This window comes from Engraulis encrasicolus, chromosome 2, assembly GCF_034702125.1.
Source record: "Engraulis encrasicolus isolate BLACKSEA-1 chromosome 2, IST_EnEncr_1.0, whole genome shotgun sequence".
NCBI classification, from domain to species: Eukaryota; Metazoa; Chordata; class Actinopteri; order Clupeiformes; family Engraulidae; genus Engraulis; species Engraulis encrasicolus.
Window position 1 is genome coordinate 42,737,986 of NC_085858.1, and position 20,224 is coordinate 42,758,209.

The window sequence follows — 20,224 nt, forward strand, 5'->3', positions numbered from 1 at the left end:
AGAGTAGGCCTAGATTACTTTTGCTGTGAGTGTGGTCATCTATTGCATTTCTAAACCACTGGCCAAACTAAGATTCATTTTAAATAAATAGTTGATATAGTCAGAGCACATTTCCTGGTGTTTTTTGGTAGCTGAAAGAGAGATTCATGCATGAATATTGCGCCTTTTCGCATAGGCCGCTTGGTCAATAAGTAGTCGGATGTGCCCCGCTGATTATGAGGGGCCGGTCTGGGCCAAAAATGCCCGGACCATTTTGTTCTCCCAGGCCAGGCCTGATCACAAACACAAATAATCAGGACCATCAGCTACGCACTCATGTGAAAGGGAACTTAAACTTCACTCCACTGTCGTTTTCATACAGTAAACATACTGTACATTCTGTCCTGCTTGACATACGGTGAGTGTTGTTTCTGGTTCCCAGCGTATAAAATGTCTGAGTGCTATGACAGCTTTTCTCATCTCTCACCTCTTTGTGATTTCATAGCTCAGTTAAGAGGCAGACAATTCGTCTCAAGACATATTCTTAAGGTAAGAACATTGCTTTCCTTTCAATGTATATCTTCAACTGTAGCCATGCTTGTAGGTTCTTTACTACTTTGTCAATGTACTTCAATGTACAATGTACTTTGTCAACGCACTGCCAATCACTTGCAAACGGCTTCCATGTAGAGAGCATTTAAAAATATATTTTAGAACAGTGACTAGACCAACAAGACTAGACCGGTAATGAATAAGAGCGAGAACGACAGGGCTAGGGAAATGACCCGGGTCGGACTTCCCAATAGTTCCCAATTTCCCAAATTCATGGTCAAAGTGTATTGTGTGCTGTTCCATATCACCCCCAGTCTCACCGAAAGCAAGGCCAAGCAGTGATCAGGTTGCTGTATGTCTAGCTATTATGCAAGGGTACATTCTATTTTCCACTGTTTCTCAAAGCCAAGCTTACTATCTGTTTGCCACAGCATTGAAGTCCGCACAGTCGCAAGAAGAGGCAGAAGCCATACAAGCATTTCAAATGATCAGGAATGGAATAGGCTTGAAGTGTTGAAGTGAACATAACAGTTTCCAAATTATTTCAAACTGTAAACACATTTGGCAGTATTTCGGTTGTGGTGCAAGTTGAAGACAACAACAAAACTCAGAGAATGTCAATGTCAAGCTCAGGTGACTGAATTAGTAGAAATTAATATAATGAAAAAGAAGAAAAGAAAAATAATTAAAAAATACCTAACATTACAATAAACAACTGATGGCACATTAACTTTGTCAGTTAACTCCAACACATATTTCCACATACCTATCTCCTTTATTTCCCCATCACTTCCTTGCACTACAGTATGAAACATGAGGAGGCATTTTACATGTCGAAGACAGAAGCATTTTAGTTTTCACCAGCTTGTCCACATTGGGGAACAGCCTCTGGGCCATGGCTATTTTCATGACATAACTGGGATGTCCATGTGTCAGGCGACTGAGCACTTTCGATTTATTAACATTCATAACTGAAACGCGTGCTCACATAAATATGTGGTGCCAAACATACAGAGTATTTTACTATCTGTTCAGCTCTATCTGTCATAGACATCACCCACTATTCTTCTGCCCTTTCCAGTTCTGCTATGTCCACTTTCTCTAAATAGAGGCATGGTGGTGAGATAATAGAAGAATCTGTCCCTGTGTCTCAATGCACGCACTTGTGCACTTCGGGCACTGTCTTTCAGTGTCTAGGTCGCTCATAAGGAAGCTTTCGGTTGAGTTAGTGCACTGAAAGCACCCGGATGATCCCCTAACAATGGCGAAAAATGCAGTGCTTGAATGATGGATACTGCACGCACGGCCGACATGTTGACAAGGAAACGGAGGTAGCGTGGCATTCAGTTCAGTAGAAGAGTTTGGTCAAGTCTCCAAATTCTGTAAGTAATGTCCTTTGGGGTGAAGGAAATGTAAATACAAGCATGAGACGCTGTGCATTGTAAACAGTTGGCCTTGCCAACCGATATTTTGGCGACCTAATACCATCCTCATACCATGAAGTTGTGAGGACAGAGAAGCTTTATTATACATTGTTTCAACTTCAGTCTTGCCTATGCCAATGGTCTGTGGTGGACAAAAAACCAACAAAGGTCGGCGTCTGTGCCTGCTCTTAATGGTGCATTGTTTTGAAACTCGATTGTCGGAAATTCCGTCTTCCGCCTCGGAAAAGTGCAAAAGAATGGGTACTCAAATCGGGGTTCCGAAACACAAACTCGGAGCGCTTCTGTGTACTCCGAGTTTGTTTAACATTAGTGTTTTCGGACGTTTGTATTGTCCCCAGCTGTTTCGATAGAACGCATTTACAACGGTTGTCGGGAGAACAACATCGGATCTACCGACGACCGAGTTTCAAAAGAATGAGCCATAACACCCGTGTATTGCTTGGTGAGTGCACTCCCAAAAAGTAGTAATCACTCAAGATAATGGCAAAAAGGAGGCGCATACAAGGCTTGTGTGAAAAGTGTATTGAAGCCGAAAATTAACAACAGAAGTCTGAGATTAACTGGAGAAACAGACATTGCGGAGCTAGTCCATTTTCAATGTCTCCAGTCAACTGATTTCTACTTGCCTTTTATATATATATATATATATATATATTGTTTATCTGCCTTCACAATGGAATTTTCTTATCTCATTGAACCGGTCAGGCATCAAGCATGCAACTAAGATAAGCACTCATAGAATCTTTGTTTGGGATGCCGACGGTATATAAGGGATAACGCTGTAGAAACCATGCACATCATCCACGGAAAATTAAATAATCAATGTCAGCATTACAAACAAAGATTCTAGACGCTTCTGAATTAGATGCCCACGTAGCAACGTGTCTATCTTGCTGACAAAATTGTGGTGCCTGGTTCCTACAACTTTACAGACAGTAATAGATTTTTAAAAAGTACCCGGTATACCCATACGGCAGATAAGCGGGATAACAGCATTTGAGGTCGACCGTTTCCACGAAATGAATGGCTTGACGGAGGCAACTCTTGTCTCTCTGCTCCTAACATCGCCAGGTGTTGGGAGCCGCTGTCTCGCAACTTTGTGGAATCGGTCACTGGTTGTTATCCCTTACATATGTATACTGTACATTGCTACACTATGGAATATGGCTGCTGACATTTATGGTTAGCTTTAACATCCAATGTCCTCCACTGTGGAGCTTTAACAATTCTCATAAAATCATAACATTAATCACAATTCCTTTTTCACTTTCACTGTGTCACTGTTTGTAGTCCTGTAGGTAGACCTATTGATGAGCGGTGAATGGCTTAGCATAACAACACTGACATTAACATTATCTTGTGTTTTCACAATGCATTTGATAGGATTGCTAACAGAAGATGGTGACTCCTGGTTCTCTGTGGCTTGTGGTGGTTGCATTCGGTAAGATTTGTGAAATATTTATTGCATATTGCTTTTGATTTGTGTAATGCTTCAGTAATCATTTGAGATGGTTTAGGCATTTACCATTTTGATCCCCCTTTGAGTCAAAGAAGTATATGACGCCACAGATGACTCAATAGAATGAACAAAAGTCATGATATGATTAAAGTCTTACATTGTGAACAACATTATCGATAATGTCTTGTCATGAAATGTATTATGATGGCTGCTAATACGATGAATGTACAGTATTCTGTATCAGGGAGGCTAATGTCTTTGCGTTTCTATCCCAGGTGTGTGTACCAATGCCCAGGGTAGGCACCTCCCCTTATCTTACCTGTCTGCCATGATATCAATTACCCACTTGTCTTACTGCCTCCTACTGGTTTTCTCATGCTTAGAAACATTGTGCTGCACACACAGACAAGAATTCAAAAATGAAAGCGGCTAGGTGTTCGACATTGAAAGTCCCATTGGAGCAGTTTAGTGCGTGGTCAGAACCTGTTTCCTAATTGGCTAGATTCTGTAGCTGTTTCCCTGTCAATGTTTCGCATTGTCATGTTGTCAGTGGTGGAGGGTGTGGGGGTCGTCTAAATACAATAAGATGCAATAACTATATTCTACTCAATTGTGATTGAAGGAATTGTGATTGAAGTGAAGAGGAATGGTGAATAGCATAGGGCACTGTAGGGCTACTGAACAGGTCACAGATTGCATGCAGACAAAATTGGTCCGCAAGAACGACCATCCCTGTCTTTCTGGCTCGATATTTTCCCCTGATAGGTCTATTGTTGTAAATTGGGCTCAAGTCAGCTCTCTAGTGCTGGGGCCACTCTTTGCTCTCATGCAATCACTTCCAAACAAGGTGAATAGTCATCCGAACCTAAAATATTATTGCCAGAAACTAACGATTACCCACCACAAATGTATAAAAATAATGCTGGATGCTGGGGAGTATGTCCCCACGCAAAGAGAAGAGAGGACAAGGTGGACTCTGTGTGCAGCATGAATAGATTAAACATTACGGTATACAGGTACTGGCCATATAATTAGCATATCATTAAAAAGTTTTATTTCAGTAATTCCATCAATAATGATTCACTGTCATGGCTTGTAGATGCATTGCCCACATTATGAACTATTCCAATCATTCATTTGTTTATTTGCACATATGTTGGCTTTTTACATTATTCACATAGAATATTGTAATAAAATCACCATCTTCTTCAGAAAAAAAAGAAAGAAATTAGAAAACGTTGCATGAAAATCTACAGGGTATATTGAAGAGTGAAGTGTGGGTCAACAGATCAAACAAACAAAAACAGCTGACAGCAAAGCATCAAGGATATCTGGGCTTCCATAACGCCCTTGCAGTGCCTCTGCCATTGACCTTCAATGTTTGATTTGATTTGATTTTTGATTTGATTTGATTTGATGATTTATTTTAGATGTTACGAGAAACAACAAACTTTAAAACAATTAATACCAGCAAAGGGGAAAAGAAACCAACTTTAACCCCCTACGTACATCTGAAAAGGAATGGGATGAAGCATAGCATTTTTAAATCCCACCCCTATAAATTCAAACTAAAACACAGATGGTGTAATACACACCTCAACTATGATACAGATTTTTCATCCATAGTTACAAAACAAACTAAATAAACAAAAGAAACAACAACAAAAAGCAACAAACATTGTATCACAACATACACATATGTTCATGTATATAACGTTGGAATACTGACTGTTTAAATTTTTTAAATTGATGCATACTTTGGCATTTTTTTAGCTGTACATTCAAAGCATTCCACAGTCTTACTAAACAAACTGAAACACAGAAACCCCTCATGGTTGTTCTGTTCCTAATCCTTTTAAAGTTATATATAAACAATTGTTGAATATTTTTGGGCAACTTATTTTTTGCTTTGTACGTGTTGAGCAGTTTGGTATTGCACTATATCAACAAATTTAAAAATCTTTGACATCAAAAATAGTGAATGAGTATGGTCCATATATCCTACTTTGTGAATAACACGTATTGCTCTTTTTTGAATAACAATTATAGAACATAATTAACTTTTATAATTATTAGAGATGTACAGGATCCAAGATCCGGTTCCGGATCCGGCAGGATAATAGAGTTTTTCAGACTATCCGGATCCGGCAGGATCTTAAGCAGTGGATCCGGTTTCCGGCAGTTACTGTACCTAAAAATCAGGATTTGGGGCATCTCTACTTTTTACGTAGCCTAGGATTTTCAGTCAGTCTTTCACAACCCCAATCACTGCATGGAGTGAAAGCCCTTTGGAAGCGGCCGTTAAAGGCAGTGTGGCAGTAAGCCAATGAGTCTTAAAAAAAGTTTGAGCCAACGTAATAAAAAGGGCCCACGTGTGCGAGTTGGCTATGTGTTTCAACCCTTTCGTAGGATCCGGTATCCGGTTCCGGATCCGGCAGGATCTTAAGAAGTGGATCCGGTATCCGGCAGGATCCTGAAAATCAGGATCCGGTGCATCTCTAATAATCATTGCCCCAGACTTCCACACAGTAAGTCCAAGTAAGGAAGAACTAAAGAACAATACAGAATATAGAGTGACTCAAAATCTAAAAATGTTTTTTTCTTTATTTATTACTGAAATACTCCTTGCTATTTTACTATGTAGCCTATGTATTTGATGTGTGGCTTCCAGTTTATTTTATCATCCATTATTACCCCAAGTTAAATGTATCATGGCCGTGATTAAGACAAAGACAGTCCTAACCAAGTTCTGAACATTGACATGGTATGTAGCGTAGTAAGTAGACATGTAGTTATGTAGTTATGAAGCGGTGGTAATTGCGGCGATTGTCCAACCCAAAAAATTTGAGTATAACCGCAGAGATACACCAGCGGCGACGCGATTCAAGCGACAGAGTGTAGCAGCAAGCGATACAAGCGATTGAGGAGACAAGAGTATGTCCGTACAGGCAGAAGGCAAAGCATTCAAGCATTCCCATTGGCTGTGGTCACTGACCTCTATACAGTCATTGGCTATCGCGGCTTGTCGCCGAACCGCGTCATAGAAAGTTGAAAAGATTTCAACTTCAAATTGTCGCGCTCATCGCGCAAATCGCTCTAGTCTCCAGAATCGCTTTTGTCTCTCGACTCAATACAAAGTCAATTACTTCCGTCGCTCGACTCGCTCAGATCGCCGCTGGTGTATTTCTGCGGTTAGGCGTAGGCCACCTCTCTTTCGTTCTCGCGAGGCCTCGGTTTATACTGCAGCGCCTTCGGGTATCAGGAATAATCCCGGAGGTTGAAGTCCGCAAGGAGAGGAGAAACTCTCTGCTGTTTCGCCCGGTCTTGGTTTACATGTCAACAACCCTGCGACTCTACGGAATCAAGTAGAGTAACTTTGAGCCTCGTAAATGGATGGAAAATAGAGATAACGATGGCTACTTCGGAGCCGACCCACTCATGGCAGAAGCCCAATTTTAGCATCAGCTAGCTAGTACTGGAATTCTGAATGCAGGGGACGTATGGAGGTGAGGTATGTGGAACAAGTTAGGACACAGCATCATGTTTTAACACTATTTAAGCCATTTCACACTGGATTTCTCCATTAAACACCTAGCCGCTAGGCAGGCCCGTCACTAGGTTTGAGAGACAGGGGGGCTTAGCCCCAGAGGAAGAAAATGCGTGCGCCGAAATTTTTTCAGCTCACCTGCTAAGGTTTTGTCTATGAATTCATTATTTTAAGAGCAAAGAAATCCTGCACACTGTCCATTCCACCAACAAACTAAATTATTAAACATATTGTAATATTGTAAATTATTAAACATTGTTTCGGTCATCCGACCTTCTTAATGTTGTATTAAAGTTTGGTCGAGGAAGACAGATGCTGAGGCACTCAAGGTTGCAAATTTTTTTACGTTTTTATTTGGCTACAATGCCTACACGTTTCGGCCCTTATGGCCTTCTTCTTCTTCTCTTGATACGCCCTGAAGAAGGCCATACGGGCCGAAACGTGTAGGCATTGTAGCCAAATAAAAAAGTAAAAAAAATTGCAACCTTGAGTGCCTCAGCATCTGTCTTCCTGGACCAAGTTTGAGAGCCCCTACACTGATGAGCACCAAGGAAAAAAGGTGAAGACCCAGAAGCACTCCAANTACCTGCTTGCGTTTGTATTAAAGTTTGTTGGTGGAATGGACAGTGTGCAGGATTTCTTTACACTTGAATGACAACCCCACTGGGATAATATCCTACGCACCTGCCCACCTACAGAGGTGTGCAAAAGTGTCTTCTTGAACAATTATTTTAAGAGCACCATACCGATTTATAAACACTAGTTACAGTGATTTTTTTTTTAATTCATATTTTAATGAACATTCCTTATATGTAAGCTAAACAAAACATTTTTTAACTGATGAATATTATGTACAGAAGTTAAAATGATTAGATGAAAATGCAGAGAGCATAATTTACACAAGGACTAGGAACTTTAAGGAGTTACTAACTGCGCGTCTCCAGGAGAAGCAGTGGTCAGGAAGCGATTCATTCAAACAGGTTCCTTACTTAGGTCATTTTTACTCCATTATAGCTTTTTTAATGGTAACGCTTTACTTTACGGTACAGTATTTACTGTGTACTTTCTGCGTAACAACAGGGTAACAGACAGAAGTTACATGGTATCTAACGGGTAAAAAGGGGGGTAATTACAAAGTAAATACTATGTAATACACATATCTCAAGAATTACTATGAAACTACTGCGTATTTTCTAACCATCTAATCATCAAACTTCTCTCTGTTACCCTGCTGTTACCCAATTAATGGTATTTACTTTGTAATTACCCCCTTTTTACCCATTAGATACCATGTAACTTCTCTCTGTTACCCTGTTGTTACCCAGAAAGTACACAGTAATTCAGTCATGAAGTCATGTGTGTTTTCAAACTGTTAAGACAAATATTAAAGCTCAACTATAATTTCAAGACAATGTCAAATGGATTTATTACACAGTATTGTGGGTGAAAATTGGTACTTTGGGTCGGAAGATTTCATCCGTGTAAGTAATTACACTTTTCTCAAGGTATTAGTCACAAAGCACAATCCTCTACCTGTCCCCCCCACATAACATATTGTTGTGCACCCTGCTGTTATTGCTGTGCAGTAAGATATAAGTGGCATTAAACAATAAATAAGCAAACAGGAACTTGTATTCAGATTAACTTGCCTTCTTGGTGGCATAGAGGATTCCAACTAGAGGGTTCATAAGCATGTTTTATGGGAATCGGTCTGTAGGGGTCGTAGTTTAGCTCTCTCCCATTGACTTCTATACAAACGTCTGGGGTGAAGACTCCGCCCACTTTTGCAACTTCCCGTTCACTTATTATGGTACTTTTGTAAAATTAATTTCAAATTTCAAATACTTCACTACAGAATCATGCTTGATTTGGTATAAACCACAGTCACTGAAGAGATTCCCATTGTTTCAGAAATATTTTTCTAAGTAATTTACGTGGAAATTGAGTGAATGTCACCCATACATCTCTATGTATTTCTGACGATTTTCACCCCACCCGCCATTTTCTTCATCAATTCCCGGACGTTAACATGGTTATGAACCCTTTAGTTGGAATCCTCTATGTTGGTGGTTCGTATTCAGGGCTTTACTGCATTTGTTTTTGGAAAAATGTATTTAAAAAAATAAATAAATCCAAAATCGTTAAAGGGGCGTCTAATACTAATGTAGGAGGGGCTAAAGCCCCCCTAAAATAGGCCTAACGACGGCCCTGCCGCTAGGAGTTTGGAATTTTTGTCTGTGCATGCAAATCCATTTATCACCCAGTGAGCAGACGGAACATCTTCTGATTGGCTGAGCAGGTGTCCTTTATTCCCCTGTAGCAGGACACCTATGATGTCATGCGGGCGTCCAAGTTGCTTCTTTTCTAACTTTCTGGCTAAGTGCCGTTACTAGTTCTATCGCATCTGGTTGTCTAGTCAAGACCACGTCGTTAGTTCTATCGCATCTGGTTGTCTAGTCAAGACCCCGTTACTAATTCTATCGCATATGGTTGTCAAGTGAAAAACCCAGTCGTCAATTCTATCGCATTTAGTTGTCAAGTAACCCCAACATTCTGCGCGCGTCCTTACATACCCCCGATAGAGGCGTGTTTCACTAGATTAAGAAGTGGTGCCCATAGCAACGTACCAAGCGCAGTGGTGAATCTACTTTGTCATGAAGCCTTAGATCAACATATTAATAAATTAATAAATTAATACTTAACCCTATCTCGCCGGACGCATCATATATGATGCATCAAATTCAAAGCCCTCTCCACGCTGACACAAAAAAAATTCATCTAAAAAATATCCTGCGTGTCATTTCCAAACGTCCTGCAGTACACGGAAACCGTCACAAGAGAGCAGCGGTCAACAACAAGTTGATCACAGCTCGGCGAAAAATGCAAAAATGGAGTAGAAGCGGTTTCCCTGACCGACGCTGAGATATCGTCAAATTGCAAAAGGTTTGTGTACAAATTTCCGAAATATAACTCTACATCCTTTAATTTGAACACTTGCTTTGTGCAATTAATCAAGGAAGAGTTTATATTTTTACACCGTGTTGCAGAGAGATCGTGCTAAAACTGATGAAACATATAAGCACCATCCAGCGGTGGCAGGAAGTCAGCCATCAATGCATTTGCTCCATAGGGAAACTTACAAAGCATACCACGACGATCGTTTAACAAAACACACAAGTTGTTTTACTTCAAGACAAAGATATTGCCTTAAGAAACAGGTTTTACTTGCAATTTTGAAAATGTAATGCAAAATGTTGAAATTATGATCTCGTAAAAAATGCATTGAAGTGAATGGAGAAATGGTCCAATTGTAGTAATGGACCCATATATTCAAATTACACATCAAAAATGAATAATGATCTATATTACACTCATAAATAGGTTGTTAAGCATTCGATCAGCTATGTTTTTACATAGATTTAAAAAAATTACCCAACCAGGCTGTGGGAAATGTAAAATATGGTCCTGCTAAAACAAGGATAGGCTTAAAAAAAATGGCAGGATCTCACTAAATATTTTATAAGATAATCCTCAAATTAAATTGTCTGACAACTTTTTTAAATAAAAAAAAAAGTTGTAAATGCATTAAAAGTCATTTTTCAATGGTCATGAAATTGGAATTTTCATTCATTTAAAGCCTGATGCATCATATATGATGCATTAAATATCTCAGTGACCTTAACAAAATTTTGATTTTTTTTTTTACATTTCTTATAAGGGACCAATATTGAAGCAAATTCCAAAAAAATAGAATTTTCTCTCATTGCTTTCATGGTTCAGGTTTCACAGGGTTAAATGCTGGTAACCGGGTGATAAGCGGTTAAACTTAGACTACCTGCTTTAATATCTGATCTTGTATAACTGATGTTACTGTTTTTACTCCACAAGGCACATTTTATCCATTCGGATCAGCTGCAGGGGATACGGTCATGCCCCATTCATTGAATTCGCAACTTATTCAACTGACACAGCCACTCCAGTACTTCAATCAAAATTATGACAAGATTTCTGTATGCAGTTTAACATTCTCCTGAACATGTTACAGACATATTTAACATGTAATTAATGTAGGGAAATTCACAGTTAAAGTAACTGTTGTGCTTTTTTCCAGGCTTTCACAGATGGATATCTTAATTTACAGAACTCAGGAGATTACATAGTCCCATTCTACATAGGTTTTGAGTCTATAGAGTATCGTGAGAGAGGAAACATTTTCTATCAGCAGTACACCTCAGCTGATGTTTTACACAATGCAACTCAAGACATCAACTCCTACTTCCCCAATGTGGCCTTCAATGCTACCTGGGTGTTTGTGGCCACTTGGGACAGAGTGGTGTATGATAACTTTAATGTCTCAATAGAAAATGACCAGGTAAGGGTATTCTATTCTGCCATTAACATTGGGTGATTCTAATAACATTTTCATGTGTACCCAGGCGCGGAGTGGCCATCGGGAGATCGGGGACGTGTCCCGGTGGGCCGTGGCCACGACATGTAATATCGCGGCCGTTTTATTTCCTCAGCCGGCCCTAAAAATGTATAAGTCCTTATTCTTGAGCTAACTTTACTACTTTTCACACCCCAATACTTTTAAAAGGATGATCCGCCGTTATATATAGTATGTACCAGACGGCAATACCTCAGTGACGGTGTCAAACAGTAAACTGGCCACACCCCTTCTCTACTGATAATTTTCATGTGGCCATTCGGTATCATTAACATTTTGGATATTCAAGCTAGAGATGCACCGGATCCTGATTTTTAGGATTCTTTTGGTTGTCACAAATAAAAGGAATTTGTTTTTGCTCTGCACAGTGCTCAACTCGATTAATCAAAGCCTATTTATTTTCCGATTTTCGCATGACTGTTGTTACAGTTTACAGTCTGCCAGTCCAGATTCACTTGTTCTGTGGTTATTGACTTAGGTTACAAACAGACTCCACCAAGTGGTACGGAAGTGAACTGCAGATAAGCAACACGGAAGCAGTGGGTTTTTTGTTTTTGATTACATTGATTTGTTAGAACTACCGGTATATCTCCTTATAGTCGAAATAATATTATTATCATACATATGTGCAGTGGTGGACGAAGTACACCAGTTATGTACTTGAGTAAAAGTACAGTTACCCTGCATTGAAAACTACTCAAGTAAAAGTGAAAGTATTCACCTCACTTTTTTACTTGAGTAGAATTACAAAAGATCTGCCGTCAAAATACTTAAGTCTAAAAGGTGAAAAGTAAAAACTTAAAAATGAAGCCTTGGATTAATGTTAATATTTACAGTAAAAGTGAAAGGCTATACCAACATTTTAGAACTAGGCCATAACAAGTCCCTCAGAAAACTCCCTGCCCCACTGAGGAGTAAGTCCGATGGATGTTATAGCATCAGAAGTTCCATTTTCACCTCTCTAAAGTCATACTGACCCTAACACGGTGCCCAAAAGGAAACACATGAAAGGGCCATTAAGTACTAAGAAGTGATTATGCTGAAATGATTATAGGCCTATGCCTGTTAACGTACACCCAACCGTAGTGCTACATTCCAGTATAGGCCTAATATATTTGAGTAAGGAGTTAGAGTAGTAGCCAATAAAGTACTTTATGTTTATTTTTTGTTAAAATTATGTTTTGGTAGGCCAGTTTGGTCATTATCTAATTATATTATTACTATTATTTGTAGTTATGCATTTAAGGTTGGCTCTAGCCTATGTATGGACAAACAGACTTTAGAACTAGGCAACCATAACAGGAACATCATCATAAACATGTACATGTAAATGGTTCTATTTGCTAAGTCCAATGATGTCAATAGCATCTGAGTTTCAACTTTAATTGGAACACCCTTATCTGTCTGTAAACATTTCAACTGACCACATAACATGGGCCCAAAAACCACAGCAAAGGCTCACTTAAGACTTAAGAATGGATTAGCTGTTTTTTACAACCTCACTTTGTTTATTGGCTAGTGCCTGTGTAGAACAACTACTAATGATAGCCTACAACCGGAACCTTAAGGCCTACACCAAGGATACATGGTTGCGATGTAGCCTCACTTTGTAACTATGTGACAGCAAGGAGTCCTCATGTAGCCTAGTAGCCATAAAGTACTTTTCATAAAGTTGAAGCAAATCATTTTTTGGTTATAATTAGGTTTTGGTAGACTCTCTTAATTATTAATTGATTATTATTACTTATTACAGCAATATTATTTATGAAATAATGTGTTCGTGGTTATGTTTTGGAATAAGCAGCATGTTTAGACATCCTGTTGTATGGCTACTAGACTCAAGAAACCAACAGACTTCTATGCGATTCTAAGCTACCTTTGAAGAGATAGAACATCTTCCATATACTGTACTGTTTTATGGTGTCTATTGGGGTGCTAGTGCCAATGATTTCAATTAGCCTACTTGATACAACTTAATTGGTACACTTATGCTGTCTGATCATGTAAAAGCCCTTTTGGCCTGTGACATACTGGGCCAATATTTAGCCAAAGTCCACTTTTTTCTCTTTTTTTTTTACTTTGTTACTGTTTGTTGTTGTTACAACCACTTGTGGTATTGCCAGTGCTTTCAATATCCAGTGTAGGCCACTGACCTGACTAAGGGAAAGGATACATGTTGCTAGGATACATGTTTGCATGTAGCCTCACTTGTGTAACATATGGGTGGGGCATGGCAACTCCCTCATGTAATGCCTAAAGGTACAAAACCTTTACACAAGCCTCTTTTCCATATAGTTTTGAAGCAATCATTTTTTTGGGTGAGCAGGGGAGTCCTATAGACAAGTAAAGTTGATATACCCAACTACTTCAGAATACGGCATCTATTGAGGGGAAAGAAGGCCATCACGGAGGTTGCGCCTGGATGTTTGGAATAAGCAGGCATGTTGAGACATCCTGTTTTTTTTTTTTTGTTTAAGCTACTTGACTCGAGAAACCAACACGCTACAAAAGCGGCATTATGTACTCTATTGTAAGCCATAAACACAGACATTGCATCTTTAGGGCTAAGTCAGGGCCGCGTTAAACCATCGCCGAGGCCCGGTGGCTGACCAATTCCGGGCCAATACTTAACGCACATTATAATGAGCCGTATTCAAAACGCATGAAACATCGCAGGGGACAAACAACGGTTTACTCCAAGAGCATAAAAGTTGCGCTGAACCCCCTGCTGAGTTCACACAGTCACACGCAGCTGACAGGGGGAGGAGATCTGTACACTGCCCGTTTTGAACAGAGTAGACTAAACTTCGGCAGCTAGAACTTCCAAACAGAAGCAACAACCAAAAAGTCCTCTTTATTTTTGCTACTTGTGCTGCCGACCAATTTGTCGAATCCGTGAAACCGTGTCGTAGTTAAACACGTGTTATAATAATTTAACCTCCAATGGCCTTGGGAAAGACTGACTCACCGTGACAAAGGAAAGTTTAGTTCTAGCCTACTCAGCTGGTCCGCTTGTCGTAAAGAAGGGAATCCCCTTAGCAGCGAACCACAGCAAAGCGAAGCTGTCACGAAATCCCCGTCAAAATGTAGTGCTACCAAGACCAATTAAGAAAGTCAGCGTGTTCATCTAGATGGTGCCATTAGCAATGCAATAGTATGCAATCGATACAGTAGACTACGGTGCAAATTCGTAATGTTTATGATGTGGATGTGGATTGTAGCAACACAAGTTTTTTTTTTCCCAGTACTAAAGAGCCACTTGCTAACTGAAAAATCCTGCGAGTGTGTACCCCACCGCCAGGCATGGTTTGAACTGAAACAACAAACCCTAACCGCAAAATATATAGGCCTCAGCTACGCTGACAGAGCAGCGACATTATTACAGATGGCATTCGGGAAATGGCCATAACAGTGCTATTTAAGGAATATGTGACTATATCAAATTTACTGTTTTCATACATCCCTTGCCCTGTTGTTGGTCAGACGGTCAGAACGTTGAGTGCGTGGTTGGTGTCCACTTGCTACGCAGCATTATTGTGAACACTTTTTTAAATAACACCTCAAGTGATCCTGGCCGCTGCCATGCAAGACTTTTTTTGTCCGCGAGATGCAGTTGGGTGCGTGGAGTTTATTTCCCACATGTTTAACCCATAGAATAAGATAAGTTAGGGTTGGTTGTGCTGTACTCTTGTTTGCTTAGCTTACATGATTTGCACAAGTCCATGATCGCTATGCAACCATTACAATAAAGCGATTATAACACTGACATTAACAAAAATGACTATCATTGCCAACCTCTCATCAATGCGGTTAAATCCAGGCCGGGCCTGAAGTTAGTCCGTACAATCTGGAAGCAAGTGCTGACGCCGGAGTTTCTAGCACATCTTTTTTTAGACAGTATGCCCTAGCCCATCGATCAAACTCAAAAAAAATGATTACCACCGTTTTCATCTGGATGGCACACAACCTGATGCTTCTGACTGTGAAATGATGTTATTCCGAAGACCTCCGTTTCCGGCGTGCATGCAAGGAGGCGATTCTAGGCTCAGTAGGGGGGGCAACGCGAAAATTCAAAAAGAAAGATCACTTGTAACAAATCGCCACTACTTGTTCGACAAAGGGGGGGGGGGGGGGGGGGGGGGGGGGGGGGGGGGCCCCAGCTACAGTCTTGGGGGGGGGGGGCAAGCTGCCTGTCTAGCCTGGTGAGAAGATATGTATATGCGTCTCTGCTTGCCTACGGATGGCGAAATGCATCAAAAATACAATGGATTGTCTCAAAATGAGGCGTTTCCAATTTTTGTCCAATCTCACGACGTCCGGAGGCCCCCTACTAGTGGCGGGGCCCGGTGCTGCAGCACCGGTTGCACCATAGGATAACGCGTCCCTGGGCTAAGTCAAATAAGCAGTAGGGCCTACATTAAGTATCAATTCGCTGATTATTCAGTTCAAACGCGAAGCCTATCTGACAAACTTCGTCTTGTCAGGCGAGTGTAGCCTGGGCGAATAGCCGACTGTTGACTCCGTCAGCCAAAATCTTTGGGTGGAGTACAGAGGATGGCATCGCAGCCTGCGAGTTAAACCTCTCCCCCCTCACACAACGAATACGACGCGCAGATTAATACACTCTGACAACGTTGTTGTCGCCTGCTTTATTGTTTTACTGTGCTTTCCGCATGCTACTAGAAAGTACCGTTTCTTCTTATTTCAATTCGTCTCGCAAGTCGCAACAGTGGACACATCAGTGGTCTTGCTCTGCTCGCTTTCCTTCTAAAACTAATTCTGTACAGTAGAGCTTTTTGTCACGTGACACATTACAACCAATCACAATGGCGAATCTCTGAGTCTGCCAATCGGATTCAGTTTCACTTTCTTCACACAAGCGTGAAATCTCTGATTTTCATTTGAAAACCAGGGCATAAATGAATTAATTCACCTGCCGGGTAATCCGCCTTAAATTATAAAAAGGGATCGAGTAAGGAACGTAGTGGTTGTCAGTAAATGTAACGAAGGTGTAAGTACTAAATTTTCGCTCTGAAATGTTGTGAAGTAAAAGTATAGAAAGTCAAAGGCTACCGAAAAGATAAAAATACTTGAGTAAAGTATGAAAGTATGAAAATGTTACTTAAGTACAGTAACAAACTACATTTACTTCGTTACTGTCCACCACTGCATATGTGGCACATTTAGGATGTAGCCTATGTAATGTCTGAAGAAATGGAACAAAATAATTACCACACACAAGATTCTGATGTGAGCAGTGCTGGGTGTGTAAAACAGCGTTTTCAGGTAGGCCTACACCGTTTGGCTATTAATTTTGTTGACTTATGGTTGTGCTTTGAAGTAGGTTTGGCTCCTTTGCTACATGGTGGGTTTATTTCACAATATACAGACTTTTTGTAGCCTATAGCCTACTCTTCTAAAAATCCCCACACTCAAAACTTCGTGCCTGTGCTCATCCTGTCTTCCTTAAACGATATTTCAATAGGCCTACAAACTGTCAAAATGACAGTGGAGTGCACATTTTCATGGAACAGTAGAGTGATGTAGCCTAACCTGCAACTAGTTCTATGGTGAATGCTTTTGACTGTGATAGGCCTATTTCATCAAGGTAGGCTACAATTCTCCACTTCAGAGTGATATTTTGTCAACACTAATATCCACATGTATTACGAATGCAGATTTCGTGGTTTTTGTGTTATGGGGGGGGGTTAAAAAGGGCCGCCAAGGGGGAAATTCTCCCGGTGGGAAAAGTCCCCCCACTCCGCCCCTGTGTGTACCCACTTGTAGGACTATCCTCTGTGTTTTCTTTTGGTTTTTGGTTTTATTTAAAGGGGTCACTGTTACACTTATCTCATTATGTACAGTGGAATAACTGGTAATATACTATGTAAGTACAAAATTGCTAGATGTTACTATATCATTTTTTTGGTCTATATAGTTTGTCTACATACCATAATGACAATACTACGGAAGCCGAGAGCGGCCCTCATATATTTTCAAATTCACTTTGGTATCCCGAGAAAACAGCATAATTAATTAGAGATCTCGAGAAAACAAACCGTTATCCCATGATAACGATATAATTAACTAGAAATGACCTCCGCCAAAGAAGTTCAGTTCCTTTTTAGACACATAAGATATGTGTCATGATGTGGTGTCATGTAGATGTAGACCAAGTTGTAACCAAATTATATCTGTCTCTTTTATAATTACCATGTCCTCTGGTTAGCCGTGGCCTGTTTAGTTCACCTGTGATTGTGGTAGGCCTATTGGCAAAGTGATTGTCTGTGATTTGCAAATGCTTATTGAAGCTCACAGGTTGCTATTTGTCACATTTTTATCATTTATAACAAGGCCGACAGGCGGACAACAGATGCGTCCCTCTATGCCAGTTCCAACAATGCAATTTTTCCCCCCCAAACACCCCCCTGGCCTCCTCCTAACCTGTCAACGCCCCCCTGAGGATGTACTTTTTGTTTATTGGTCATCATGGACACTCCAAATAATGTGGCAGGCAGCAAAATGGCAAGACATGGCTTTATTTTTTGCAGTTTAGGCTATAATAAGCTTATCATTCTTGGATTTGGAAAAGAACCATATGATTTCAAATAGATGAAGTAGGCTACATTACAAATGACCAGACATTTATTAGTATCAACCTTTAGTATCACGCCATTTCAGCATCATGTGCATGTGGGAAAGAATTTAAACATCGACAAATAATAAATAAATAAAATCGTTTGGGTGAATCATGCGCTTATGGGTTCACCCTTTAGGTGAATTATGCGCTTATTTTTCAAAACCAGCTTCACCGTCAAGGCACAAAGCAGTGAGCTCCCGTGCCAGAGTTTACCAAATTCACACGACTACAAAGCAATTACGAAAGACGCGTTCTGTCCTGTGCTCTCTCTGAGCGCAGCGAAAAGCACCTGTGGGGTACGAGCCCGCCAACGAAAGAACCTCCCTGTAGGCTACGAGTAGGCTAAACACACCGTATGTCAAATGCCCCAGCTCTCCAGTGCGCAGCGCAAACTGACTAGGGTAGGCCTACTGAAAAGGCAGAAGTAAACTCGCTGGGAATATTAAAAGGGAGGCTCGTAGGCTACACACAGACCTCTGAACCCGAGTTTGTGGACTGGAGAAAAGCGGAGGAAAATGTGAATGTTATGAAAGAAAAAAAAGCTAACCAAATGTTACAGGTCCACGTTTAGAGGAAGAGCTGCGCTGCGGGTCGCCTGTCAACTAATTACAGTTCCATGTCGTGGAGCGTTATGCAATGCAAACGCCCCTCTATCCACGCACAAATGAAAATGTGAATGTTTTGAAAGGAGAAAAGCTATAACCAAATGTTGGTTACATGGCGGTATTCCAACATTTCGCTATTCCGACATTGATGTGAATTGTCGGAATACCGGCGCGAGTTATGCAATTTCTTTGGTTTGTGCTACGTTGCTCAGCTTTTACTAAGTTTAGGGAGAGTGCATACAGTTACCCTAACCCTAACCCTAACCTTACGGTATGTCGGCTGTCGGAATAGCGGTATGTCGGAATAGCGGTATGTCGGAATAGCGATTGCCCCCCCCCAAATGTTACAGGTCAACGTTTAGAGGAAGAGCTGTATGCGCTGCGGGTCGCCTGTCAACTAACTACGGTTCTATGCCGTGGAGCGTTATGCAATGCAAACGCCTCTCTATCCGAGCACAAACATCTGTGTCAAAAACTGCCTGCCAACTTCTAAATCGTTCATTTCCGCGAGTTTCTGACGAACCAAAATAAAGTTGCCTCCCATTGTCCAAACGCAAAACAATGGCGAAAATTGAATGCCCCCCTCAGTTGTCTCACAATGCTATCAGCCGTCTTGCCTGTTTGGTAATACGTTCTGGCTTGCACGCATTCGCTCCGCCCTCAGTTGTCTCACAATAATGCTATCAGCCGTCTTGCCTGTTTGGTAATACGTTCTGGCTTGCACGCATTCGCTCCGGTCCAAAATGGCAACTCTGCCGCCTTGTGGCCACAGTAGGAACAATTGAAGGAATGCGTTTCAGACGGACATTGAAGGAATCCGTTTCAGACGGACGGACGGACAGACAGACCCTCAGAGAGAGATGCTGGGACGCATCTAAAAACAATTGTGATAGAGAGCATGCCTTTCACACCTTTTAAAATAACCTATCCAAAATCCAGAGAAAACATGGTTGTCAACCAAGTGTACTACATCCCTCTCAGATCTGCATTTCACAGAGTATAATAACTTTTAATAGTCCAACTATTTATACAACTCTTGCTAGGAGGTAGCCTAGTTTATTTGCATGTTTCACGGATACATTTTGAGGGAGTCGCCGAGTTCACTGACGCCACTGTAATTCCATAACCGCAAGCATAGTCATAATGATTTTCTGGTCATTACATACAATTTAATTTTCCTGTTAACAGATGACTTGCTCATGGATGCATCCATTCATCCCATGTTTGTTCACCAACTAGGCCTAATTGAACATTTTACTTCAAGCTTGAAAGACGTGTCCCCTTTCCTTTCTTGCCAACGTCTGCGAATGTTGGCAGTGACAATGTTGCCAGTGATTTCGCCATAATTTGTTTTAACACATTCAATACCAGCCGTTTTTTGGAATTTAGCTGTAGACTCCCAGCCAATTTCATCATTTTTTGAACAGTCACACACACATGCTTGTTGAAAAGCCCAAAAACGCATCTGTCTGTATAATTTTACGGTTTGTTTCTAGCTTATTCCATTCCTAAGTTATTCCACTTTAAGCGAGCACTGATTTAGGTATAAA

The 20,224-nt window shown here is 40.7% G+C and overlaps 2 protein-coding genes across 3 annotated transcripts in view; both read left to right on the top strand.

Annotated features, from left to right (window-relative positions):
- The first annotated feature begins 350 nt into the window (after positions 1–350).
- Positions 351–20,224, top strand: part of LOC134439079 (sushi, nidogen and EGF-like domain-containing protein 1) — an 83,485-nt gene continuing 63,611 nt past the window's right edge. The window contains exons 1-2 of the mRNA XM_063188934.1: positions 351–397; positions 485–528. The gene's annotated coding sequence lies outside the window, so the exon portion shown is untranslated. The remainder of the gene's footprint in view (positions 398–484; positions 529–20,224) is intronic.
- Positions 3,309–20,224, top strand: part of LOC134439068 (sushi, nidogen and EGF-like domain-containing protein 1) — a 40,889-nt gene continuing 23,973 nt past the window's right edge. Inside the window, exons 1-4 of one of the 2 annotated variants that reach the window (XM_063188896.1) lie at positions 3,309–3,417; positions 3,711–3,731; positions 10,871–10,992; positions 11,094–11,354. In XM_063188896.1, coding sequence (XP_063044966.1) covers positions 3,375–3,417; positions 3,711–3,731; positions 10,871–10,992; positions 11,094–11,354 — 447 coding nt within the window. In that variant the 5' untranslated portion in view covers positions 3,309–3,374. Of the gene's footprint in view, positions 3,418–3,710; positions 3,732–9,804; positions 9,926–10,870; positions 10,993–11,093; positions 11,355–20,224 lie in introns of those variants that run through there. The other variant, XM_063188905.1, reaches the window with a different exon arrangement.